The 27,719-nt window shown below is 40.6% G+C and overlaps 1 protein-coding gene across 1 annotated transcript in view; it reads right to left on the reverse strand.

Annotated features, from left to right (window-relative positions):
* The window catches only part of LOC110373752 (uncharacterized), a 108,088-nt gene that overhangs the window by 5,081 nt on the left and 75,288 nt on the right, over positions 1-27,719 (reverse strand). Inside the window, exons 25-50 of the mRNA XM_064041889.1 lie at positions 26,573-26,638; positions 26,026-26,070; positions 25,489-25,506; positions 24,326-24,495; positions 23,575-23,723; positions 20,719-20,835; positions 19,993-20,139; positions 19,385-19,525; positions 18,690-18,867; positions 18,029-18,165; positions 17,225-17,532; positions 16,630-16,763; positions 16,005-16,159; positions 15,400-15,591; positions 14,130-14,872; positions 13,427-13,671; positions 8,607-8,736; positions 7,895-8,044; positions 6,987-7,168; positions 5,737-5,834; positions 5,179-5,315; positions 4,033-4,154; positions 3,098-3,239; positions 2,200-2,339; positions 1,596-1,723; positions 907-1,011 (exon numbers count right to left, since the gene is read on the reverse strand). Of these exons, the coding sequence (XP_063897959.1) occupies positions 907-1,011; positions 1,596-1,723; positions 2,200-2,339; positions 3,098-3,239; positions 4,033-4,154; positions 5,179-5,315; positions 5,737-5,834; positions 6,987-7,168; positions 7,895-8,044; positions 8,607-8,736; positions 13,427-13,671; positions 14,130-14,872; positions 15,400-15,591; positions 16,005-16,159; positions 16,630-16,763; positions 17,225-17,532; positions 18,029-18,165; positions 18,690-18,867; positions 19,385-19,525; positions 19,993-20,139; positions 20,719-20,835; positions 23,575-23,723; positions 24,326-24,495; positions 25,489-25,506; positions 26,026-26,070; positions 26,573-26,638 (4,279 nt within the window). The remainder of the gene's footprint in view (positions 1-906; positions 1,012-1,595; positions 1,724-2,199; positions 2,340-3,097; positions 3,240-4,032; positions 4,155-5,178; positions 5,316-5,736; positions 5,835-6,986; positions 7,169-7,894; positions 8,045-8,606; positions 8,737-13,426; positions 13,672-14,129; positions 14,873-15,399; positions 15,592-16,004; positions 16,160-16,629; positions 16,764-17,224; positions 17,533-18,028; positions 18,166-18,689; positions 18,868-19,384; positions 19,526-19,992; positions 20,140-20,718; positions 20,836-23,574; positions 23,724-24,325; positions 24,496-25,488; positions 25,507-26,025; positions 26,071-26,572; positions 26,639-27,719) is intronic.

The raw sequence follows: 27,719 nt of genomic DNA on the forward strand, positions 1-27,719 counted from the left end.
GAATAATGTCTAGCTTCATCGGGCCAAGTGATTAATAACTATCTTAACTTCATTATTTATCACATTGCACGGGCATTATTATATTGCTACATGATAGTTGGGCAATTTGATAATAAAGCTATATTTTATGTGGTGCGAGGGTGGCAATTGTTCTAATAAATAAATCCTGTTGCTTGCTGCATATTTTATGATAAATGTTTCAAATTATATGTTCTATTTTAATGGGAAATTATAAGTCTAGCTACAAAATTATTTATTGGACAATTGTCATCTAACTTACTAACTCGGCCTCGTTTTTCTTGATCTCATTTTTCTTGGCTCTTTTTTTTTTATGGTAGAATTTAATTTGGATTCAAAACATTGTATTAAAAATTGAAGTTAGTGACGAAAACGAATCGCTGCAAAACCGACTCCACGTAGTCTTGTCTGCCCTACCCCTAGAGTGCAATTCAAAACCGCGTAGGCGCGGAGGGGCGAGGCGGCCTGCGAGCTGAGGCGCAGGTAGTTGAAGCGCTCGCCGCCGCTTGCTGCTTGTTGCATGCTTACTTACATGCTCGGTCAATTAATATGGGATGTGTTATATTTTAAACGTCCTTAACTTTTAAATGCAAAAACTAGTGTAAACTAGGATGTCCTTCATAATTAATCCAAATCATGAGGCTGATTATTTAAGTGGTTTAATATTTAGTTTATTTTAAGTTAAATGTCAATAACATTTAAAAAATGAAATTAAATATGTTTGTATTACTTTGCCCAAAAGGTCACAGGCAATATGTATAGTGCCCGGTCAATTTAATGATTTGAATAATTATTATCAAATTGCACTCTCATATTGGGCATTTATCATAATGACCGGGCATTATGTATACTGCCTAATTTATCACTTGGTCCATAACAGATACATACCATCGTTAGCAGGTTCAGTGTCGGCATGCTGCAGGGCTCCGTTGCCGGCCACGTACTGCAGTGCACGGCGCTTTTCCGCCGGACCCTCGTCCGATACTAACTCGCCTGCGAACATTATATAGAAGATTAATTATGATTGTAATATATTTTCTACCCGCGCCGATAAAGAATGGGATTAGAAATCGCGACAGCTGTATTTACCTCTCGCTCATACACATGAGTGAGAGTTGAATACAGCTGTCGCGTTTTCTAATCCCACTCTTTATCGGCGCGGGCTCGTGGCTAAGAAAAAGCCGAGCGGATCGATCGATACAAAGGTAAGCAACGCTTGGCGCGGTCGGTCCATCGATGGGTGACCATGACGTTATAACGAGTTATTCCTTGTTTAAATAAGCCGCTGAGTCCAGGATAGCATTTGAACATGTTCGGGAATCTTTATTGGCTACTTAGAAACTAGAAAGTCTGACAGTCTTTCCAAGGGCCGATACCCGGGTAACTAGTTGTGGAAGTAAGCTAGTTTTTACCACTTTTTCACGTCAAAATAACAAAAGGACAGCACCCCCAAAACGCCCCAATTTCACCACTTCCTAGAGTTACGGCTAGGAAGAGTCTGGGAAAGTCTGTTGCTCTTTATAAAGCTGATACTCAGTAACATCATTTTAGACTACAAAACGAATAATAAAACTGACCAGTACAATGGTTAAGTCCGTTCTCTGCGTCATGCGAGTCGATCTTGTCGTCGTGCTTGTCGGAGGGGAGAGCGCTGCCTGAACATTCCTCCGCCGTCGTCGAGGTAGACGCTACGGATGCTGCTGGACTGGAAATAATGGTGAATTTTTGTTTCAAGCAAACCGGTGAAAATTTTGTCGGTTTTTGCTGTGTAGGTACAGATGTTTAGACATACATACAGTAAACATTTAACTAAAGGTCTCTTAATCTTGATATGATTTTTTTACACAAACTACTGTTAAAAATAATGATAATTGTTATCATTGTATTTATATTTTAACAGCATTTTATTTTTTAACTGAATTTTTGCCTAAAAATAATATCAAGACTGTTTATCTAGTATCTTTTAGATTTTAAAAGTACTCAAAGACTTTGATGTATTATCCAATTTAAACGGCTAACAAGCTAAGTATTTCAATAATTCAACGAGGCAATGCAAAGACGCCACCCCATTGGGCACACAATTGGGCACCTTGCAGTAATCAGGATTAAGTTTTCGATGTTATCAGTTTCAAGTATTTTTTGTATATGTATGTGTATAGTTTAAATAATGTAGATACATACCTGGGCACCATATTCTGGTCTATATCTAGACTGGTGTTCGACAAGTCTCGATGTTTTGCGTCACGTTTCTTAGTGTTCCGCGGTTTCTTCGGCGGCGCCCGAGATATGCACTGAGAGCAGTACCATTTGCCGCGAGGATTCTGTAGAAAAACATTAAATATTAAAGTAAATATGCGAATATTAATAAAGTTGAAGAATTTTTTGTTTCTTAACGCGCAAAAGTTAGCAATTTCTTATTTACCAGACCTATTTATCGAAGAAAAATATAGGCTGCTATTTATCCAGGTGCATGAAGTAGTTTTGACAGGACACGAGTGAAACCACCAATGGTGGTTATAAATATGTTTAATAAGGCAAACATAAGGCTTGGTGAAACAATAACACGATTATCCGGTCCAAGACGGGCATAGTCTATGTGGACAATAAGTCTGCAAAGTTGAAGTGGGATTGGACGGGTCATATCTACCGAATGCACTGGGACAATTGGGCCAACATTATCACAAAATGGCTCCTTTGTGGTGTAAGGCGACTGAGTGGAAGACCAAGCAAATGATGGAGAAAATATTTGTATAAGTTCGTAGCGGACTGGCCACAAAAATATGGGGGTAGTAAAGGGGAAGCACATCAGGACAAAGTCAAGGGGGGGATCAGGGTCGGGGAGGGGAGGCGGGGCCTTCCAGGATCAAAGGTCAGGCCCGTGAGGACTAAAAGGGTGGGAACACCAGGGCAAAAGGTCGGGCCCACCAGAGCCAAAGGCGGGGCCCATCAGAGCCAAAGGCGGGGCCCATCAAGGCCAAAGCCTACCGGCCCTGCGAGATTGTTCGAGCGAGTTACCGCGGACCTGGTACACTGTGGGCTCCAGAAGGAACATGGTGGGTTAATGGGTGAATGAATGTACCTTCAGTAGCGGCGGGTAGTGGCAGTCCTGGTGGTATGCGCGGGAGCAGAGCGCGCAGGGGATGGTGCGGCCGGGGGTGGCGCCGCCGCACACGATGCAGACCCGCTCGCCCCGAGCCTTGTTCACGCACTCCCAGCAGTACCTAGGGGGAAAGACAAGACTTATTATGTATAGTTATCACCGATAAAAGCAATACAATCTAAATGGTACACAGTATTTGTTCATGACTTGACATTGCGTATTGCACGATGCGCACATGCCCGACCTACATATCGCATATTGCAAACCGCACGGCGGGTATGCGTAGCACGTGACGTCATCCCATCGCCTATACCATGGGAGGACAAGGAGCCGGCGAGACTCGGCCGACCCGGGTCGCATCTACTCGACCGCACGTGCGCGACAGTCACTTATTTCTTGTCATTATACAGTTTAATTTGAATATATAACTTTAGCTCTTCAATCAACCAGTAGCAAGTGTACACAGTTTTTTTTATATGGACTTCAAGCCTTGCCCTTTAGGTGTAGTTCACACTAGAGGTATTTCCAAATGGTGTAGTAAAAACGAAATTACGTCATCAGATTATAGATGTATGTTTCTTTCATTTATGAAGGATAACTTAGGTTCTACATTGATTAATTTCGAAAATGATTAAAAAAAACTTCTAATATAACTCCACAATTCAACTTTTCTTTTTTCTTATTTTTATTTTACTTCGAAGATTTTTAGTTGTAGGTAATAATTTTAAGTTTGTAAATATAGTAATAATTTTATTTTTTATTGTAAATATTACTAACTGAATTGCATTTAAATTCTGCAATTTTAATAAACGACTTCACAATGTAAATGGTTAAATAACAACCAAGACTTATCCCTAAACAATATTCACCAAAAATTAGGCATTAATACTTATTTATACTATACGAAAACTCACCAGTCTCCATCAGGGATCTTATCCATCCTAGGTTTAAAGCAGTAGGTATGGTATCCCTTATCGCATCCGTCACACAGCAGCAACTGGTCTTCATTGTCGCCGCTTAAGCAAAACTGACAGTTCTATAGAGAGATTAATGTTATTAGTTAATGTAGGGTAGGAGAGAAGGCACATATGTAAATATTTACCCAGCGAGTTATGTAAGAGTAATTAGTAGTAGTAGTAATTTGATGTCTCTTTGACTTATAATATTTAGAATACGACTCAAGTTATATTTCTTTATTTATTTTATGGTTATTTTGTGTAACGTTTCTAGCAAAATGGAACCCCTTAATAATGTTCAGAATATAGTCCAAAGTGATAATGAGTGTGAGTGGAATAATCTGATTCCATTAGTAGCTTATATCGAGTCAGCTGTACGTTTAATAAACCTAACGAGCCCTAGTGCCATTTAGGGTCATTATATTGAATATATTTTCGTTATTCTTTACCCCCGTTTCTCGACACCTGAAAAGATCCTTAAACGTATTATTTGACTTCTTATTCCTAACCTCTTAATGGCCTAACGACTTGAATACTCAATGACCCCAGTATTTGCCCCCTAAAACCCATAAAGTCCTTTAAATACTGTCTTTGACCTTAATGACCATATATTCACATCTAAATGGCCTAATGCCCTCAATGATCAATGACCCCTAACGACAACTTTTTCGCGGACCAGGGAATATTTTTTTGGGTACAAACGCGTGTAAATACGTACATGTCTCATACGTACCGCCTTCATGATGCTCTTGTCCCACGCGACCGCCGCTTCTAGCGCTTGCAGTAGCATCGCTAGTTGCGCTGAAGTGTTACTGCTAAACGACTCCTAACAACTGTCATTTATGACGAATATACTCCTTCTAGACCCTTAAATACTGTCTTTGACCTTAATGACCATATATTCACATCTAAACCGCCTAATGCCCACAATGATCAATGACCCCAGATGAGCAATGTGCCCAGATGATCAGTGACCCCAGATGATCAATGACCCCGGATGATCAATGACCCCAGGTGATCAATGGATGTATTCGACCCCTAACGACCAGGGAATATTTCTTTTGGGTACAAACGCGTGTAAATACGTACATGTCTCATACGTACCGCCTTCATGATGCTCTTGTCCCACGCGACGGCCGCTTCTAGCGCTTGCAGTAGCATCGCTAGTTGCGCTGAAGTGTTGCAGCGAGCGACGGCTTCGCGCCACGTAGCTAGGCCTCGGGCTATGCCTTTGCCGTCTGCTGTAGAGAATTATGAATATTTTAATATGGAACATTGAAAATACGGCCCCATAAGTATATAAATGGGTGGCAATTATTTAAGCATGATAAGTTTGTCGTTTGGACTCTATCAGCAATATGCAATCTCTCCTCAATCGTGCTAACCCCTTTTCTCGTAATAAATACAAACAATGAAACCACGCAAAAAGTTTTTCACGAAGCAATTTGTGTCGCGCGTAGTTAAACCTCACGATCAAATTCGCAAGTGTAAAAACGCAATTATACGGTCATCAAAAGTCGTAGGTCATAGCTAGCAAACATTTTCTTATATCTTTACATACATAGAGATTTTACTAATTTCCAAAAAAGTTCATTAAATATTATTATAACTAACAAAAAAGATCTGCTACGTAGTAAAAATATATTATTTCTAAACATTTACCTTTCCCTTCACTCGAGCTGTCAGTATTCTGCGGCGAGGGAGCGGACGCGTTACCGTGTTCGGCTTGCAGTACTGCGCCGAGAGTCACTTCTGATGTGCTGTAGTGAACACTAATCGTTAGAACTACTGTTTGTTTGTTTTAATAAGGTCACCCTTATCACACTAGCGAAAAAACAAAGCGACAATACGAAGCAAGTAGTGTCGCTTGGAAAAATGGAACGGAAAATGCGCTAGTATGAAAAGGGGCTGGCATTTTTGTTGTGTCATTTTTTAAATGATAGATTAATAGCTGTATTCAGGACCCTTTATATGCTCTCCCAGGCACGGGGATGCAACAATGCAGTTTCTAGAATTCATGCTGCTTTGTGAAAGTTTATTTCGGTCCGGCCCAGGAATCGAACCCGGTGCATCACAGTAGTTGGGATACAAAATTTTCTGTTATTGGTGGTATGTCAGATTTTATGTATTTTTTTTTGTTTCCATTGAACCCAAAACCAATTAATACCAATTTTTTGTGAGATTTTTAATTTGCCAATAAATTTTTGATCACACGTAAAATTTTGAAAACAAAACAAAAATTGCCAATTATTAAAAATAAAAACGAATTTTGAAAAGCAAAACATCCAATACATGCGTGCAAGTTAAAACCACCACCATTTTGTTTTAACCAATTATATGTTTAAAAATATTAATAAATTATTATATGTATGTATATCCTTCATGATGACTGACGGTAAAACCTGAGCTCGGTAAAAGAAAATCGATTATTCCTGAAAATTGTTGAATATGTATAGAAACACAGACGACATCTTTTATCGTATGTGTTGAAAGTATTTATATAATTTAAAAAAACTCTGAATCTTGTAAATAACTGCGTGTTTATTTCTATATACATTCTATTGGATAATATAGTTTATTTGAGTCAATTTTAACTTCTCTGTAACATTTTCATTATTTCTACGAAGTTTAACACTATTATCGTCCAAATACTAGTACCTAATCTAGCCAAAACTATACATAAAGAAACTTTATCTTATTTATTTCAAAGATATCGACATCTCTACATAACTATTAACTAAACCATCACTGTATCTTCTATCCTAAACTAACACCCATAACTAGGTATTTAAAAAAATCTCTTATTCACCAGTGTTAAAAACCAAAACCTTACCAAAACTACGAACCAAAAAACAAACAAAAAAAAACACACCGAGCTACCGTCACGTCAAAATATAAATGTTATACATTACCTAGCGTACCTTTGTACGAGAGGCGGCTTGAGGTACCTTCGCTCTATGTGAGCTTCTAATGCTTGGAGCTTGTGTCGGGCCCTGGCTACGGGCTCTGATGGACCTTCGGAGGTGCTGCGGGCTGGTCGCCAGCCTTTGACCTGCATAGAGGCCGCTGCTACTCGTTCTTCGAGTTGTTCGACCTTTTAGAGTGGATGGTCAGTGTGTTTTGATTTTAATGGTGGGTTATAAAATTGGGTGTGTAGGGAAAACAGTTGATTTTGTTATTCGTTCATAAATGGTAGATATCATTATTGGAAGGTTCGTTTAACTAATAAATACATAATAATTCCTAGTGATGTTTGTACTTAGTAGCGTAATTTTTTACCTGTTGCAATATTTTTTTTCTAATATTATGTACCTTCCTTTCCTAGCTATATGATGAAGTACATAATTATACACCACTGTACATAATTCACATATTTATGTATATGTTTATATACATAAACCTTCTAGCATTACCCGTAACATATAATTATACGCTAATAAACATCCATATCAGAAGAAGAGGTATTTATGTTTGATATTTTACATATTTCATTAGTTATTATTTGTTTCGCTATTTCTTCTTTTCCTCTGTCTCCAATTTTATTTGGGGTCTCCGCAATGTCTTCCACTTCCATTGTTCCCTGACACTTTACATACTAATGAATTTCATCCTAATCATCCTTCGACCCTCTTTCCCATGGCTGAATTTCTGCCCTAATATAATTTTCCTGGACTATAGTCTGAAAACACCAACCCGCATTGAGCAAGCGTGGTGATTGATGCTCAATCCTTCTCCGTGTGAGAGGAGGCCGCAGCCCAGCAGTGGGACGATAAAAAAGGCTGTAACAGTAACAGGAATATAATTGAAACTTAATATTCACCATAGTAAGCAGCTGCATGTCGAGTCTTCGCTGCGTATGCGGCGAGTACTCGGCGTCGGGCGAGGGGAAGCCGCCGTTCTGCGCGATGACCCGGTCCTGGTGCGACACGCATAGCTCTGTGCCTAGAGTGTCGCCTTTGTCTATGTGTAGCTGTGGATAACACGTTTATTACATAAACATATAAAAAAGAAACGTCCGTATAAATAATTTAAAAAAAAACTTTAACGGATTTTATCGCGATAATCCTTAATATATTTTTATTTATTTAAAAACCTTAAATTTGCGTAAGTGTCAGAAATCAACAAATAAACGTCCATATTTGACACTAATGTAATCAATTAAACTATAGACATAAAAAATATAAGAATTCTAACCATTGGTCTGACACTACAACTATGCCGTTTTGTATGCATATTGAAAATATTCAATGCTTTATAATATACAATGTAATTATAAGAAAATATAGTTGCTAGAAAATCATAGTTAATCAAGTCTTAATAGTATTCGAATTCAAAACAATCTACTGGTACCAATCAAGACAAATAATATAGACAACTTTGACTCATAAACGTTTTTCATGTGAAAATGTATTTTATAATTTACCGTATTAAATTTTATATTATGATAAATAAGACAATATGTTTACATTACATATTAAATCTACATATTTACAAATAAAAAAGGTGATATCCAAAGTAATTATGATAAATACCTTGTTATTAACAGTAGGTAGATGGCTGGTGAGAGAAGCATGTAGTTCTCTCTCCCTAACTCCTCGTGGATGGAGGGCATCCATCAGCTCTCTCAGCTGATCCGTCTCCGTAATCCGCCACCAGCCGTGTCTGAAAAGAGATTAAAATAATATAGTTAGTAGGGTTAATATTTATATGTGATGTGCTGAACGTAGGCAAATATTACGAAAAAAGGTATACATAGGTATATATTTAGGCAGAAAACTAATACACAAATATGTAATGTGATAATGAAGTCTATTGTCCTTTACTGAAGCACGTGTTCAATCCAAAAGATTTATTTAGGACGAAGATGCACTTTTCAAATTTTGGTGAGAACTACCTATTAGGTACCATCCATTGAGAATACAACCTGAAGTAATTTTATCTGGAAACGTCCAAAATCACATAAAACATACACTAGAAAATCACCGAGGAAGGCTGCGGGAAGGTATTCTAGGACATGACCGAACCACAGACAGCGTCCACCTTAGTATACAAAACTCACCTTAATTGCCTCGACGAAGACCATAGACTCCTTAGTATAGACTGACCTGATCTCCGCGGGCACGAAGTTCCCCGCTCGCTTCTTGGGCAGGCCGTTAGCTTTGCAGTAGTCCAGCTGTCGCAGCTCGTCCGCAGACATCTGTATGGGCGGCGGACTGTCGCACGTCACGTACGTCGACAGCGCGTTGAAGTTCAACAGCCCGAGGCTGCTCAGACTCTGAGCTTTGGCCTTTTGGGTTACAAGATCCTATACTAGTAGCTGAAGAAGGCTGTTGGCTACTTTTTATCCAGTTGCGGGAAGTAGGTCTTCTTGATACTGCCAAAAACACACCAAACAGCCACCTAAGCACTAGAAACTCACTCAATTCTCTCGAGGAAGGTTAGAGGTTACTTTTTATGGCTGATGGCTATATTTTATCTAGCTGCAAGAAGTAGGTCCCCTGGGACATGACCCAACCACAGGTAATAGCAACCTTAGGACTAGAAGCTCACCTTAATTGCCTCGACGAAGACCGTAGACTCCTTTTTACCCAGCTGCGGGAAGAAGTATCATCTAAGTGCTATCTAGACTGACCTGATCTCCGCGGGCACGAAGTTCCCCGCTCGCTTCTTGGGCAGGCCGTTAGCTTTGCAGTAGTCCAGCTGTCGCAGCTCGTCCGCAGACATCTGTATGGGCGGCGGACTGTCGCACGTCACGTACGTCGACAGCGCGTTGAAGTTCAACAGCCCGAGGCTGCTCAGACTCGCAGCTTTGGCCTTTTGGGTTAGAAGATCCTATACCAGTCACTGAAGAAGGCTGTTGGCTACTGCTTATCCAGTTGCGGGAAGTTGGTCCCCTGTTACATGACCCAACCAGTTAAAACAGCAACTTTAGTCCACAAAACTCACCTAAATACCAGGGAGGAAGACTAAAACCTAGTTTTTATCCAGCTGCGGGAAATAGCTACCTAAGTTCTAGAAACTCACCTCAATTCTCTCGAGGAAAGCTTGAAGATACTTTCTATCCAGTTGCGGGAAGTAGTATCCTCGCTACAAGACCGAAATCACGAAAACCAGCCATCTGGGTCCTAGCAACTCACCTGAATTCCTTCGAGGAAGGATGTAAGCTACTTTTTACCCAGCTGCGGTAAGTAGTATCATGTAAGCGCTATAGACTGACCTGATCTCCGCGGGCACGAAGTTCCCCGCTCGCTTCTTGGGCAGGCCGTTAGCTTTGCAGTAGTCCAGCTGTCGCAGCTCGTCCGCAGACATCTGTATGGGCGGCGGACTGTCGCACGTCACGTACGTCGACAGCGCGTTGAAGTTCAACAGCCCGAGGCTGCTCAGGCTCGCAGCTTTGGCCTTTTGGGTTACAAGGTCCTATACTAGTCACTAAACATGGCTGTTGGCTACTTTTTATCCAGTTGCGGGAAGTAGGTCCTCTCGGACATGGCCTAAAACCCATAAAAAGCTTACCTTTCCAAGAAAAGCTCCCCTGAAGTCTCTCGAAGAAGGATTTAAGCTACTTTTTACCCAGCTGCGGTAAGTAGTATCATGTAAGCACTAGACTGACCTGATCTCCGCGGGCACGAAGTTCCCCGCTCGCTTCTTGGGCAGGCCGTTAGCTTTGCAGTAGTCCAGCTGTCGCAGCTCGTCCGCAGACATCTGTATGGGCGGCGGACTGTCGCACGTCACGTACGTCGACAGCGCGTTGAAGTTCAACAGCCCGAGGCTGCTCAGACTCGCAGCTTTGGCCTTTTGAGTTAGAAGATCCTATACCAGTCATTGACAAAGGCTGTTGGCTACTTTTTATCCAGGTGCGGGAAGTAGCTGTCTCTTGATATGAAAAAACGCAGAAAACAGCAACCTTAGTAGTAGAAACTCACCTCAATGTTATCGAAGAAGGCTATAAGCTACTTTTATCCAGTTGCGGCAAGTAGCTCCCCTGGGACATGACCAAAACCACATAAATCACTAACCTTCATACTATAAACTACTTTTTTTCGCTGTTGACTACTTTTTAGCCAGTTGCGGGAAGTAGGTCCCATGGGACATGACCTACATCACACATAACACTCACCTTCTTACATAAAGTTCCTTCAATTCTCTCGAGGTAGACTATAAGCTACTTTTTACCCAGCTGCGGGAAGTAGTATGATGTAAGCACTAGACTGACCTGATCTCCGCGGGCACGAAGTTCCCCGCTCGCTTCTTGGGCAGGCCGTTAGCTTTGCAGTAGTCCAGCTGTCGCAGCTCGTCCGCAGACATCTGTATGGGCGGCGGACTGTCGCACGTCACGTACGTCGACAGCGCGTTGAAGTTCAACAGCCCGAGGCTGCTCAGACTCGCAGCTTTGGCCTTTTGGGTTAGAAGATCCCATACTAAGTCACTTAAGAAGGCTGTAGGCTTCTTTTTAGCCAGTTGCGGGAAGATGGGACATGACCGTAACCACACAAAAACCTACCTTTATACAAAAAACTCGTCTCAATTCGCTATAGGCTACTTTTTATCCAGCTGCGAGAAGTTGTTTTCCTGGGACATGACCAAACCACACAGAACAGCCTAGTAACTACTAAAAACTCACCTTAATACCCTCGAGCAAGGCTATACATAATAGTTAGTTAGTTACAGCCTATTTATCGTCCCACTGCTGGGCACAGGCCTCCTCTCACACGGAGAAGGATTGAGCATTAATCACCACGCTTGCTCAATGCGGGTTGGTGATTTCAGACTATATAGTCCAGGTTTCCTCAAGATGTTTTCCTTCACCTTTTTATCAGCCACTGGTGTCTAAGATATACTTAGAAAGTACATACAAACTTAGAAAAGTTGCATTGGTACTTGCCTGACCTGGATTCGAACCCGCGCCCTCATACTCGAGAGGTTGGTTCTTTGCCCACTAGGCCACCACGACTTTTACATACATAATAATAAGCGACTTTACTATACTATACATAATAAGCTACTTTTTAACCAGCTGCGGGAAGTAGGTCCCCCTGAGACATGACCTAAGTCACGAATAACAGCCATCTAGGTCCTAGAATGTCACCTGAATTCCTTCGGGGATGGCTATAAACTACTTTTTATCCAGCTGCGGTAAGTAGTATCATGTAAGCACTAGACTGACCTGATCTCCGCGGGCACGAAGTTCCCCGCTCGCTTCTTGGGCAGGCCGTTAGCTTTGCAGTAGTCCAGCTGTCGCAGCTCGTCCGCAGACATCTGTATGGGCGGCGGACTGTCGCACGTCACGTACGTCGACAGCGCGTTGAAGTTCAACAGCCCGAGGCTGCTCAGGCTCGCAGCTTTGGCCTTTTGAGTTACAAGGTCCTGTACTAGTCGCTGAAGAAGGCTGTTGGCTACTTTTTGACCAGATGCGGGACTAAGCTCCCTCTTGATGTAAAACTGTAGAAAACAGCCATCTAGCTACTAGAAACTTACCTAATTTCCCTCAAAGAAGACTATAAATTACTTTTTATCCAGCTGCGGGAAGTAGGTCTCCTGGGACATAACCTAAAACCCATAAAACACTTACCTTTATCCAGTTGCGGGAAGAAGTACCCTCTTGATAAGAAAACCCGCAAAAAAAACAGCCACCTTAGTACTAGAAACTCTCCCTAGTTCGCTCAAGGAAGGTTGGAGGCTACTTTTTACCCAGCTGCGGTAAGTAGTATCATGTAAGCAGTATAGACTGACCTGATCTCCGCGGGCACGAAGTTCCCCGCTCGCTTCTTGGGCAGGCCGTTAGCTTTGCAGTAGTCCAGCTGTCGCAGCTCGTCCGCAGACATCTGTATGGGCGGCGGACTGTCGCACGTCACGTACGTCGACAGCGCGTTGAAGTTCAACAGCCCGAGGCTGCTCAGGCTCGCAGCTTTGGCCTTTTGGGTTACAAGATCCTATACAAGTCACCTGTAGTTTATCCAGTTGCGGGAAGTAGGTTCTCTGGCACATAGCCGAAGCACCGAAAATAGCAACCTTAGTACTAGAAACTCACTTAAATTCCCTCGAAGGAGGCTATATACTACTTTTTATCCAGCTGCGGGAAGAAGCATCCTCGTAAAACGACCAAAAACACCAAACAGCCACCCAGGTACTAGAAACTCACCTCAATTCTCTCGAGGAAGGTTAGAGGTTACGTTTTAATGGCTGTTGGCTACTTTTTAGCCAGTTGCGGGAAGTAGGTCTCTTGGGACATGACCTAAATCACACAGAACACTCACCTTTATACATAAAGTTCCTTCAATTCTCTCGAGGAAGGATATAAGCTACTAATTACCCAGCTGCGGTAAGTAGTATCATGTAAGCAGTAGAGACTGACCTGATCTCCGCGGGCACGAAGTTCCCCGCTCGCTTCTTGGGCAGGCCGTTAGCTTTGCAGTAGTCCAGCTGTCGCAGCTCGTCCGCAGACATCTGTATGGGCGGCGGACTGTCGCACGTCACGTACGTCGACAGCGCGTTGAAGTTCAACAGACCGAGGCTGCTCAGACTCGCAGCTTTAGCCTTTTGGGTTAGAAGGTCGTGTTTTAGGGAGTCGGCTTGTAGTTCTTTTTCTAGGTCGTTGTCCTGTGAAGAAAAAGGGTATTTGTTTTATTTATACTAGTATTTTGACTTACGACGCCAAAATGTATTAACCAATTTAGAGGTAAATAAAAGGTAAATTGTCTAGAGCCTCAGAAAGGATATTGGCTACTGTTTAACAGGGTGCGCATAATAGTTTCCTCGGAATGCTGGTAGGACCGTGATGAACCGCTTATATTCAGTATCTTTTAAATACAAAAATTATTTGTATAGGTACTCGTTTTTCAATGAAATATGACGTATTTCTATGTAGATCAAAAATTTTAAATTGGTGTACCTAATAAAGTATATATCTGTCTAAACGTCATTTAATTAAAAATATTGTCCTCAAGATCGCACTGAACGTAGTTCATATGTTTAAAATTTTGTTATAAGTATTGGATAAATAGTTTTAAAATGGAATTACAATAAAACAAAAATTAAACAACTAATTCCATATTTACCTGGTCCTTATTATCTTCTTCAACTTCCGTTTCCTGCACACTTTCATCCTTATTAAAGCTATTATCTAAAATTTCCTGTTCTAGCCCAGACATAGTCAAACTGGAATCCGCATAAACATTATTCGAAGGTACTTGAACACTCGTAACCATACTATTCAGAGTAAATAAACTAGGGTCATTTAACAAATGAAGGTTATTCGAAACATCCCATTTATGACCTTGACATAAGATGACCTCGGAACACGTATGTTCGTTGTCACAAAACTCTGGTAAGTCCTGTTTTTCAATCTCGTTAATGTTATTCAAAAATGAGCTTTCATGCCTTAGAATAGAGAACCATTTTCCATCAAGTATTTTGGCATATAATTGCAAATGAGCTGCAGCTGCATCTAACGGTTCTTGCTTAACTTTCTCTTTCTCTTCTTTAATTTCTTGCTCCTTCTTCGCTGCGTCTAATTGTATTGATACTGCTTCTGCCATTTTTCTTAGCTCCTCTAAATTATTGACTAAAGTGTCCTTCGTTTCTTCATTTTCTTCGACCTCTGTTTCGTTCTTGACAACATTTTCGACCTTGACTATTTCCTGAGGTTTGTCCATGGGTTCGGCTTGGGCAGCGAACATGGGTTTGTGGGTTGGTTTCTGGACAAGGAATGCGGTAGGAATGGAGTCTTCTATATCTAGCATGTCTTGTTCTTCGTTGTTTTTCTGTTGTATGTATTTTTCTTCCATTTTTATTGAGGAACCTGGTGGATGGAAATGAAGGTTATTTTTAGTGTTTTAATGATAGAACTGTTATTTTTATTGTATTTAGTTTTCACGCTAAAACGACTGACCCATTGAAACTTGGGGTGAAATTCGGCATGAAAATTAGGCTGTTACTACTGAAGACCTTTTATATTTTCTCAATAGATTCTAATGCTAATCCTACTAAAATTGTAACTATGTATAATAACTGGATGTGTCAATGTTTGTTTCGCTTTCACGCAAAAACGACTACAAAGATTTTGATGAAACTTGGCAGTAATATAGCTCATATACAGCAGACTAACATATATACTACTTTCCATTTCTCAACTAGAAGTAGTTTCCCTTAGGACGTGGGTGAAAAAAAGCTACTGACATGTCTTGGCAGTAATTTAGCTCATGCATCTAAATAACGTACCTATAGGTTTTTTTATCTATGTGTGCGAAGTAGCTTATCTATGTGTGTGAAGTAGTTTATCTATGTGTGGGAAGTAATTCTCTAGTTATTAAAGAAACAATAACATACCTTCAACCTTACAAGCACCATGTTTAACATTAGGCTCATATTTAATGATCTGAGTATGATCACTAAGATTTAACTCAGACTTGATGCTCTTGAGTTCCATCTCGCTCTTCAAGGCTTCTTCCTTCTTTTGGGCTTCTGTCTCCGGGTCGCGTTTCTCTGGTTCGGAGGCTGGTTCTTTCTTTTCGCGGGGACCTGAGAGGGAATGTAAAAGTTAATTTTATAAATAAATATACAATTTATTAAGACTCGGGAGATGGTGACATAGTTTAGAGAAATCATATCGGGATATCGTTACGGGTAGTCAGAAGTCAGTAGTCTGACACCAGTCTTACCAAGGGGTATTGGGTTGCCCGGGTAACTGGGTTGAGGAGGTCAGATACGCAGTCGCTCCTTGTAAAACACTGATACTTAGTTGCATCTGGTTATACTGGATGCCGACCCCAACATAGTTGATGGAGATGATGGTCGGTTATTCCCATGGCAAGGTATTGATCAGCTTATGTTATGGGTGCCAACACAAATGATATACTACTTAATTTTTGTAAATACATTGCCCAGAGACCAGTAGCGGCGCCAGTATCTATGACAAGACCCTTTTTCCTCACCTTTCTTCTTCTTCTTCCCGCTATCAGGCTGTGTGGCGGCGAGCGCGTTGCTCTCCAGCTGCTGGTGGTACGCCATGATCTCCGGCTGAGCTGACTCCATACCCTCCACGTAGATGCCTCCGCACTTGCCCAGAGACCAGTAGCGGCGCCAGTATCTATGGGGTAAGGAGAAATATATGAAACAACTTTTTTTTTCACTATTCTGAACTTTTTGACCTATAAAAACATTAATTATTATAATGCAACATTACAATATTGCACTGATGAAACTGCGGGCAACCACTAGTTAATTGTCATTATACTTATTTTAATTCATCGAAGACTAGCTGTCTGGCATAATGCTGAACTGGATCTATTTGGCGCAACCTTTTGTTATTTTTTATTCTATGTGTATGTATGTCTTGTGTTGTGTCAAAATATATTTTTTCTTTCTTTCTTCTTTCAACAGAGACAAAAACGTGGATAAGTCTGTTCGTTACTCCTTCACGCAAAAACTACTGCACGGATTTTGACTAAACCAGACAGTCATCTAGCTTATATATCAGAATAACATAGGTATAGGTAACTCTTTACTTTACCCATATGCGGAAAGTAGTTCCCCTCGAGATCCAGGAATGAAACTCACCTGTCCTGTCCATAGCAGGTAGCTCTTAGCGCGTGGGAGCCGGCAGTGAGTTGCAGAAGTTGTTGTTCCGATTGTTTCAGTAGTTTCTCTAACTTGCGTGCTAATTCTTCTGATGATAGGTTCTTGTCTTCATCCTAGGGAATTAGAATTATATAGTTGTGTATACGGAAAATCGAAATCGGGATCATGGAATGAACATTGGAAAATAAAAAACGGGAAATGCGAAAAAAAACAAATACATACATTATAAAAGAGCTGCTCAAAAATTAAATACATCAATTTCTCATGTGCGATTGGATCGAATAGATTAATCGATCACATTAAAATTATTTCGCTACTTCTTTTCAAATGGTAACTTTTCAAAATTACTCAAAGGTGACTTGACTTTTACTTAAGGTTTATTTGTCCCAAAAAAAACGTAGGTATGAAAGAGATAGAAGGATATTTAACCAGTTTAAACTTGACTGTCGTAACAATATTCAACCGTTAGCCAAATATTATAAGCACATTTTTTTTAACACATTCGCGCATACCTGTCCTATTTTTCAACATTTTTTATAAGAAATATTAAATTAAAGATTTTTAATATACGAACCTCCTCCGGCTGCGTCCCTTCACTCTCCAAATCACTCAAAATAGCATCACAGTCTCCCATCACACTATCCTTATCTAACTTCGAGTTATCTGCCGGAGAACATTCGTCCTTATTGTTATTCAACAGCTCTTTATTCTTCATACTGTTGGACAGGTCCTTTAAGGGCGATAATTCCTTGTCGCTCTCGGTTGGTTGTGTGTCTTTGTATGGAGAAGGTTCGGATTGCTTGTCAGTCTCGCTTTCTGGGTGTGGGGATGATTCTTTGTCCTTTTTAGGGGTTTCAGGCTTTTCTGGGGTTTGTTGGTTTTCTGTTAAAAAGGTAGAGAAAATAGATATTACTTATGTATTGTCTCTTATGTTTTTCTTAACTAATATTATAAAGTTTTTTTTTGTTTGTTTGTATCTTAAAGGGTCCAGAACAACGGAACCGATTTAAAAAGTTATTTCGCTCTTGGGTACTCTATCTTCGGGTGCACTTTATTTGGGTACGGAAAATATTTAATCTTTTGTTTAGTGTAGAGTCAGTAGTAAATAAGATACTAATTCCAATGTAATTAGGTAATATTATAATGACTACTTATACCGTCACTTGTCAGTTGCAGAAAGGTCCATTAAAGTCAAAGCTTCTTTAAATCTTTCTTTGTAAACAAGATATATTTTAATGGATAGCAATAGATTTAATTTTAATGGCTCTTTTTGTAAATGACGGTTAGTAATAAATGTAAAAAAGTTCCTAAAATAATAGCAATGTCTTGCTTACGGATACTTTGAACTAAAGATTCACTCTTTTACAACAATATTTACCATCATCATTCAACTGTGGTGATGTCCTAAGATTAGCAGCACTCTCTTCTACCAGCCTCTGCATGCGTTCTAAAGCTAGAGCTTGTTGCTTCTCCGTCTGTTCCGCGCGGACCTTCCGCTGGTGGAGGACTCGTACCCTGGAGAAGAATTATTTAGCATTAAATAAATTAACTGCTTGTATGTCGCTAATTATAAAATAATAGAAAATCAATTGTGTATCGCAGATACCTGCGTTCCGACATACAACGGGTTAAGTTCCATTATTACCTTTTATTTATTTTATTTACTCACTATCATAATAGGATGTAAAGAAAGTAATACCGGTTTCAACTCAGTAAGGACATGGTGCATTTATATAGTTGAATGACAAAAAGGTCGGTCCTACTTGTGATCTCTCTCCGATGGTTTCGGATTGTGTTCTCATAGCCATCGCGCTATGTGAGTGAAGGAATAGTGAGTGCACCTGTGTCCAAGCAAATGCTCGTGCACTATAATATGGCCTGCGTGGCTGTCAGATCTCCGTAGAGAGAACAGCCACCATCGTCGACCTTGTACGCCATTATCATTATGTAACCTGTAGCCAACTTTAGAAGAGCCAATTTTTTTCATAGCTGTACATCATAAATACTAAGTATATTTTACAGAAATATTATATACTAACTTCCTAATCTTCATATCCATAAGATATCTCTCTTTCTTCAGCTGGTTAAGGTGTTCGAGCGAGGCGTCGACCTGCCTCAGGACGGCCTTGTTCTGCAGTAGCTCGTCGCATATAAACGCGAGAATACGCGCTTTTGTTGTCGCGCTTAGAGCGAGGAAGGATTTGTCTCGAAGTGCCTCTGTGGGAAAAAATATAAAATATTACAGGTGAATGAAAAAAATATTAAATGAACTTGGAATAAGACAAAGAAATGGAGGTGAATCGAAAATATTAAAGCCAACTTTGACCATTTTTTTAGTAGTCAGTAGAATGGAAAAATAAGTGTGTTAAAATAACATGTTATTTCAAGCATATTTGGACTAATTACAGTTTTCTTTAAGTCAAAATAACTAGATTTTTTCACCACAACTCTCAGCCAAATTAGAAGAGTAAATAAGTAGGTAGTCCCTCTTTTGTGTCACTTTACAGAGCATTATGTATTTTCTTTAACATTAAACCAAGAAAAATATGATGATACATAATCATAAGCCTTTTTTATGATACCTATGCAGTACTGCAGTTTCATCTCATAACAAGAAATGAGTGGTAAATTAAGTGATTAGACAACGTAAGTGATTAGACAACGCTTGCTCAAAGCGGGCCAGGTTTAAAAAATATATATTTTTAAGAAGTTATAGATATATTAAATGACATACCAGACAATTTATAAGTAGCGTTGCTATGCAAACTCTCATAGTAGGCCGTGTTCTTAGAGTTAGCGTAGGTATGCTGCATCTCAGCGTCAGTCTGGTGATGGTCGGCTACTCGACGCTCGCGTTCCCGTTCGGCTGTTAAACCTGGAACAAATGGAAATTAGTTACAGCTGTTTTTATTTGACTTAAGTCCAAGTTTACCGTGTAACTTCAGTTTTCTTAAAACGACTGTAAGTTTGAAAAATTGGACTTTACAATTCACAGTTAACAGTTGTTTTAGGAAAACGGACGTTCTACTAACTTAGGCCTAAATGATTGCGCATAGATCTGAGTGTGACACGGAGACTCGATTTCACGCATACTCGGTTTCGTGAGATATGTAGATATAAGGATCATACCAAAGTTTTATACACGAGCTGTGTGTTTCACTAAAGTAAATAAAATAAAAAATGATTTTATTTGCCATTTTCTATTCTATGATTAAACAAGGTTAAAGCAGTGAAACTCATGATTTGTTGCTATTTATATTTTGTGGTAGAACTTTACACAAATTATATGATTATTTACAGCCTTCTTAAACCAAATACATAGTTAAACTATATAGTACAAACCTGTCAAAGCCTTAACTTCTCCCGTAGCGTTGGCATAGAGATATATTCTGAGCACTTCGCTCAAGTTGTGCGGGTTGATATCGCCCATCCGGATAGCGTGGCCTAGCAGTGTCGTGTGTCGACCCGGGTGGGGTATGCCTGGGTCCTCTGTGGAAATACAAATAGGAGTTAGAAGACTTAACTATATTTGTATAATATAAAGAGGGAATATTTTTTTAATCAAAAGGCTACTATAGTACCGAACCGATTGTTTTTTTACAGTTGAAAAGCTACACTATTCCAGGGTGATATGTAAGTGTTTGAAATATAGTAATCTCATTATTTTTTCTCGGGCAAGAGTGAAACCGCAGGAAATAGAATTAGAAAGGAAAGGAAATAGAAAATAGAATATTTCAGTATTAACAACTAAGCTGTTGCCCGCGGTTTCACCCGCGTCCTGTCGGAACTAATTCCTATACCCAGATAAAATAGCCTATGTTACTTGGGAACAGTATAGCTACCCAACAGTGGAAGAATTTTTCAAATCGGTTCTGTAGTTTCGGAGTCTTAAAAGTACAAAAAAAACATTTTTACTATTTAATATATTACGTTTAACATATTATTTATTTATTTTATTATCAGGGCATCAATGGCCCATAATATAAACCTTTAACCAACATATATATGTTATATACAATTAACAAATAATATAATATAATTTTACATAAACTGCATTAATATACATACCTATAGCAGTAATGAGCAGCTGCGTGAGGACTTGCAGCAGTTCTTCTTCAGCTTCCACGCTGCAGTCCGGCAGTAGCGCCATTTGGAACGTGTTGAGGGTCGGGATAGCGTCCATATCTGAAAGTAACACATTCGTTTTAAATCGCTGATATACATATGTGTGTATATTTGTTACTCTTCCACGCATAAATAATGGATGAATTTTGAAGAAACATGGCAGTAATATAGATCACAAAATCATACAGGCTGCGTTCTCTTTTAAGCGGGTGATGCCACTGGTGGTCGTTACAGTCTTTTTAACGTCCCACTGTTTTGCTGTGGCTTCTTAGAGAAGGATTGAGCGTTAATCACCACGCTGGCTCAATGCGAGTTGGTGACTTCAGACTTTATAGCCCAGGTTTCCTCCAGATGTTTTCCTTCACCTTTTTATCAGCCATTGGTGTCGAAGAACTGCAGCTTCAGCCCCGGGATCCTGTTGAGCGTCGGCAGCGGCTTCTGGTCTGATAGTGACGAGTCTAACTCTACTGGTACTCACCGAAGCCGAGCGTCTGACCGAAGTTATGTATGAACTCGTAGACTTGCAGTATGTCCGCCATGGCTTGTCCCGGCAGCTTCAGCCCCGGGATCCTGTTGAGCGTCGGCAGCGGCTTCTGGTCTGATAGTGACGAGTCTAACTCTACTGGTACTCACCGAAGCCGAGCGTCTGACCGAAGTTATGTATGAACTCGTAGACTTGCAGTATGTCCGCCATGGCTTGTCCCGGCAGCTTCAGCCCCGGGATCCTGTTGAGCGTCGGCAGCGGCTTCTGGTCTGATAGTGACGAGTCTAACTCTACTGGTACTCACCGAAGCCGAGCGTCTGACCGAAGTTATGTATGAACTCGTAGACTTGCAGTATGTCCGCCATGGCTTGTCCCGGCAGCTTCAGCCCCGGGATCCTGTTGAGCGTCGGCAGCGGCTTCTGGTCTGATAGTGACGAGTCTAACTCTACTGGTACTCACCGAAGCCGAGCGTCTGACCGAAGTTATGTATGAACTCGTAGACTTGCAGTATGTCCGCCATGGCTTGTCCCGGCAGCTTCAGCCCCGGATCCTGTTGAGCGTCGGCAGCGGCTTCTGGTCTGATAGTGACGAGTCTAACTCTACTGGTACTCACCGAAGCCGAGCGTCTGACCGAAGTTATGTATGAACTCGTAGACTTGCAGTATGTCCGCCATGGCTTGTCCCGGCAGCTTCAGCCCCGGGATCCTGTTGAGCGTCGGCAGCGGCTTCTGGTCTGATAGTGACGAGTCTAACTCTACTGGTACTCACCGAAGCCGAGCGTCTGACCGAAGTTATGTATGAACTCGTAGACTTGCAGTATGTCCGCCATGGCTTGTCCCGGCAGCTTCAGCCCCGGGATCCTGTTGAGCGTCGGCAGCGGCTTCTGGTCTGATAGTGACGAGTCTAACTCTACTGGTACTCACCGAAGCCGAGCGTCTGACCGAAGTTATGTATGAACTCGTAGACTTGCAGTATGTCCGCCATGGCTTGTCCCGGCAGCTTCAGCCCGGGATCCTGTTGAGCGTCGGCAGCGGCTTCTGGTCTGATAGTGACGAGTCTAACTCTACTGGTACTCACCGAAGCCGAGCGTCTGACCGAAGTTATGTATGAACTCGTAGACTTGCAGTATGTCCGCCATGGCTTGTCCCGGCAGCTTCAGCCCCGGGATCCTGTTGAGCGTCGGCAGCGGCTTCTGGTCTGATAGGGATGAGTCTAACTCTACTGGTACTCACCGAAGCCGAGCGTCTGACCGAAGTTATGTATGAACTCGTAGACTTGCAGTATGTCCGCCATGGCTTGTCCCGGCAGCTTCAGCCCCGGATCCTGTTGAGCGTCGGCAGCGGCTTCTGGTCTGATAGTGACGAGTCTAACTCTACTGGTACTCACCGAAGCCGAGCGTCTGACCGAAGTTATGTATGAACTCGTAGACTTGCAGTATGTCCGCCATGGCTTGTCCCGGCAGCTTCAGCCCCGGGATCCTGTTGAGCGTCGGCAGCGGCTTCTGGTCTGATAGTGACGAGTCTAACTCTACTGGTACTCACCGAAGCCGAGCGTCTGACCGAAGTTATGTATGAACTCGTAGACTTGCAGTATGTCCGCCATGGCTTGTCCCGGCAGCTTCAGCCCCGGGATCCTGTTGAGCGTCGGCAGCGGCTTCTGGTCTGATAGTGACGAGTCTAACTCTACTGGTACTCACCGAAGCCGAGCGTCTGACCGAAGTTATGTATGAACTCGTAGACTTGCAGTATGTCCGCCATGGCTTGTCCCGGCAGCTTCAGCCCCGGGATCCTGTTGAGCGTCGGCAGCGGCTTCTGGTCTGATAGGGATGAGTCTAACTCTACTGGTACTCACCGAAGCCGAGCGTCTGACCGAAGTTATGTATGAACTCGTAGACTTGCAGTATGTCCGCCATGGCTTGTCCCGGCAGCTTCAGCCCCGGGATCCTGTTGAGCGTCGGCAGCGGCTTCTGGTCTGATAGTGACGAGTCTAACTCTACTGGTACTCACCGAAGCCGAGCGTCTGACCGAAGTTATGTATGAACTCGTAGACTTGCAGTATGTCCGCCATGGCTTGTCCCGGCAGCTTCAGCCCGGGATCCTGTTGAGCGTCGGCAGCGGCTTCTGGTCTGATAGTGACGAGTCTAACTCTACTGGTACTCACCGAAGCCGAGCGTCTGACCGAAGTTATGTATGAACTCGTAGACTTGCAGTATGTCCGCCATGGCTTGTCCCGGCAGCTTCAGCCCCGGGATCCTGTTGAGCGTCGGCAGCGGCTTCTGGTCTGATAGTGACGAGTCTAACTCTACTGGTACTCACCGAAGCCGAGCGTCTGACCGAAGTTATGTATGAACTCGTAGACTTGCAGTATGTCCGCCATGGCTTGTCCCGGCAGCTTCAGCCCCGGGATCCTGTTGAGCGTCGGCAGCGGCTTCTGGTCTGATAGTGATGAGTCTTCTTGTGGCCGTCTGTGGGTACAGAAATTGGGGTATTAGTTGATGATAATATGGACATAGTTAAATGAGGTTATATAACATTTTAACATTTCAATATTACAGTGTAAATAATCCTTTCAAGTCCCAGAGAAGTTCTGGGATCGATCAAACTTTTATCAAAATTACCAAATGGATGTCGACTTGAGGATGCAGCATGTGGCAACTCCTTAGTTGATTCATCCAATTCATCGGACTTGGATCAGACATTTTGAAGCCAGGGTTCCTGAGATTTACTTGTACTCCGCTGCAAAGGTTAGAGTGGATGTCGACTCCAAAGCTTCGGGAGATGCTGTTTAATGAGATTTACTTTTCTCAGATCCTATTCTCTTACCTGAGCTCAGAGAGCAGTTCCATCTCCTTCCTTCGCTGCTGTAGTTTCTTCTCTTTGACCAGCAGCCTGTCTAGCAAGTTCTGGTGTCTCTCCTCTTATCTCCCACTGATGTGTTCTCTTACCTGAGCTCAGAGAGCAGTTCCATCTCCTTCCTTCGCTGCTGTAGTTTCTTCTCTTTGACCAGCAGCCTGTCTAGCAAGTTCTGGTGTCTCTCCTCTTATCTCCCACTGATGTGTTCTCTTACCTGAGCTCAGAGAGCAGTTCCATCTCCTTCCTTCGCTGCTGTAGTTTCTTCTCTTTGACCAGCAGCCTGTCTAACAAGTTCTGATGTTTGCGCCTCTCTCTCTCCTCCCATCTTCTGCGGGAGTCTAGTTGACGGATGAATGTGGTGTGTTGACGGCGGCGTTCTCTTTCCTGGGGGAGAAAAGGGATGGTTAAAAATGGTGAAGTTTTTGAGAAGGGGTAGTAAGCGAAGTTGTAAGATATTTATGTAAACATGCATGTAGTATTACTGAGTATAACCTATAAGGTTTGGATATTATGGAAAAAAAAGCAGTTTGGTTTTCCTCCTTTATGAACAAGCAAAAGATCGTAACGTAGTTCTTTAGACAGATATAGCTTGAATATAGTACATTGTGCAACCATAGTAACAGAAGAGCAAACCTCTTAAACCATGTAAAGAAAGTGTTTGGCACTTTCTTTACATGTTTTAAAAACAAAAAAAGGCGTAAATAGAGGCGTAATTAGCCTTTATTAGAGCACTACAAATAAACAAAGGAAAGCAGATGTATCTAAAATTGTATAAGTAAAAAAGCGCCAGTTACTAGATAAATGTAAGTACAAGAAGCACTACAATTTATAGGTTGGCAAATTCGTATGTGACTCTCCAAAGGTCGTCGGTTAACGGAGGTCTTAGGCACGTGCGCGTGAAGGCAAGAATGACTGTCGTAGGTTATTCTTGGGCTCATCAATATAACATACATTGATTTACAGAATTTTTCATTCCTCAGCAGAGTGATAAAAAAACAAAAGTCGTAGGTTATTCTTGGGCTCATCAATATAACATACATTGATTTACAGAATTTTTCATTCCTCAGCAGAGTGATAAAAAAACAAAAACATATGGACTTGTCCGAAATAAAGTTTTTATTATTATATTATTATGTTAGATATAACATATTTGTAGCAATGTTACCACTTTTAATATTCGAGTGCAGTTTTGAGCTCGCAGAGAAAAATGAGAATTGTCTCATTGCCTATTTTAACATTTTCGCCGTTGATCATATTGTTAAATATTTTTTGAACCAAGAGGACGACCCTCTATATAACGTCTCCCGCCACTCTCAGGAGTGTCACAAATAAACTTGCCAAACTATAAAGATTAATTCTACTGCGTCATATAATTACCTCTGTTATGTACTTTTGCTGCGCACGCGATGTTCCAACGGGGATTGGAAAAGAGAAACATTGGGTTACACACAGACACACACACAAGTTAAAATGGGCCATATGTTTTGATGTTGAGGAAGATTGACACAAGAGAGATGAAGTAAAATATGATATATGTACTTAATAGTAATGAAAAAAATATAACCCTTTTTTGCAACCGGTTAAAAGAGATGGAACTTTTTAGAATAACTGTAACCCTTTTTATCCATGAAGTATTTATTGCATAAGAAGATATAAACCGTCTTTATTTTATGATGAATTTATGAAAACAGAAATTTAGCTTCAATTATTGCTGAGCAATCTGGGGGCTCGTCAATGTTCCAGTCAAGATCTATTTAATTCGTAAATTAAATAAATCATGATACAAAACAACAACATCCCAAAATATTGTTTTATCGAAGCTCTTGTCCCATCTTCCTTAACTCCAAAACACACATAATTAACAAATTAATCACACACACACACACACAAACATGAACAATATAAGAAACTAACCTGTTCTTTCAGTAGTATAGCCTGTTGCCTCTTCAGTTCTCTTTCCTGAAACAAAGGATTATATTTACTTACTTTTTGAAGATGAATATTAGTGTGAATCTTGAGATGGGAGAAATATAGTATGTAATGTGACTGTACTATTGTACTACATTTGGTTAGGTATTTAACTAAATGACATTTCAAACAATTCGCTACTACTTAAAGTAATGGTTAAGTTATGTTTATCATATTGATTATTAGCTCTAATTAATTTTTAAGTGATTTTTTTAAATAAAAAGTCATAGCAAGTCAATATAAATTGTTATTGTATTGAGTTTTAGCTCTCACTAATGTTTTAACTGAGTTTTTAAATTAAAAGTCATATCAAGACAGCAACTTAACCACTTGAACCATTATTTTAAGCAGTAGCTTATTTCAATAATATATACATATTTGAGAAACAAGTTCTATCAAGATTGTTGTCATTTAAATTTCTAACCAAATGGAGTACAGTATACCCCTAATTCTGTGGTTCCCAGAATAATCAACAAGAAATAATTTCTCAAACCTGTTGCCTCTTAGCCTGCTCCTCAATCTTCTGTTTCTCAATCTCCTCGTGTTTTCTCCTCTTAGCCTTCAATACGAACGTGCGAACAACATCGAAAGCGGTACAGCAAATTATAATAAAACAGCGATACATGGAACAAAAAAATTAAAGAATTCGCTTAGAAAGTTACTGGGGTGTTATTGTGTTTGATTTTATATTTTATTAACCGACTGCCAAAAAGGGTATAGTTTTTAGACTGTTTTTATCTGACAAGAACATCAAATATTTATATGCAAATTGCAAATATGTAACTGCATATATTCAAATAAAACGAAATTTTAAAAATAACTTTTTTCAATATTTATTTAATCTAACTTAGCTATATTTTGGATACTTTCTTTATCAAAGCAAATTAAATAATTGGGACATGTGATAAAAAAATCAAACACATTAAAAATAATATTTCTAATATTAAAATAAAAATAATAATTTACAATGGAAATAAAGGCATACGAAGGTGTGAATAGCGTGCACAACTAAATAGGGTTAAAAGGAAAATATAAAAGTAAAGTTAATAACAATTTATACATAACATAAAGCATTTTAAGGCTTTAAAAGCCAATGTTTTTGAAGTATTAAAACTTTTTGGACTCCTTGCAGTGATCTTTTCTAGGTTTCGTGGTGAAATATAACGCTTAATTTTGAAAAATATTTTTGTTCGAAATTAATATGTTACGCGCATATTCGACATCGTAAGAAAATATGTAATTTGCATTGATAGTTTTCTAAAATTATGCGCCCAAAGCCAAGCCCGTTATTATTTCCGTAGCAGAGTTTTCGAGAAAAAATCGTTTCGAAAGATGTACCAATCAAACGCATCAAAATATGCTCAGCGGCTTGGTAGTAAAATATTTACAATATACATATACGCATGTTTAAGGCCCTAATAATTGCCCTAGCCAACCGTACTTTATTTGACTGCTTTTATAAACAAACCGACTGCCCAAAAAGGAGAAAATTCAGAATTCTAATGTTTTTGAAGGCATAGTTTCCCATTTATTGACTCCGCCTGTATACCTCTCCAATCCGTCACCACGACTTCTACACAATTTTTACACAAGTATATACTCCTTATACCTGAAGATTATACGTGCATGTTAGTGAAACA

This window comes from Helicoverpa armigera, chromosome 27 (genome assembly GCF_030705265.1).
Source record: "Helicoverpa armigera isolate CAAS_96S chromosome 27, ASM3070526v1, whole genome shotgun sequence".
Classification (NCBI taxonomy): domain Eukaryota; kingdom Metazoa; phylum Arthropoda; class Insecta; order Lepidoptera; family Noctuidae; genus Helicoverpa; species Helicoverpa armigera.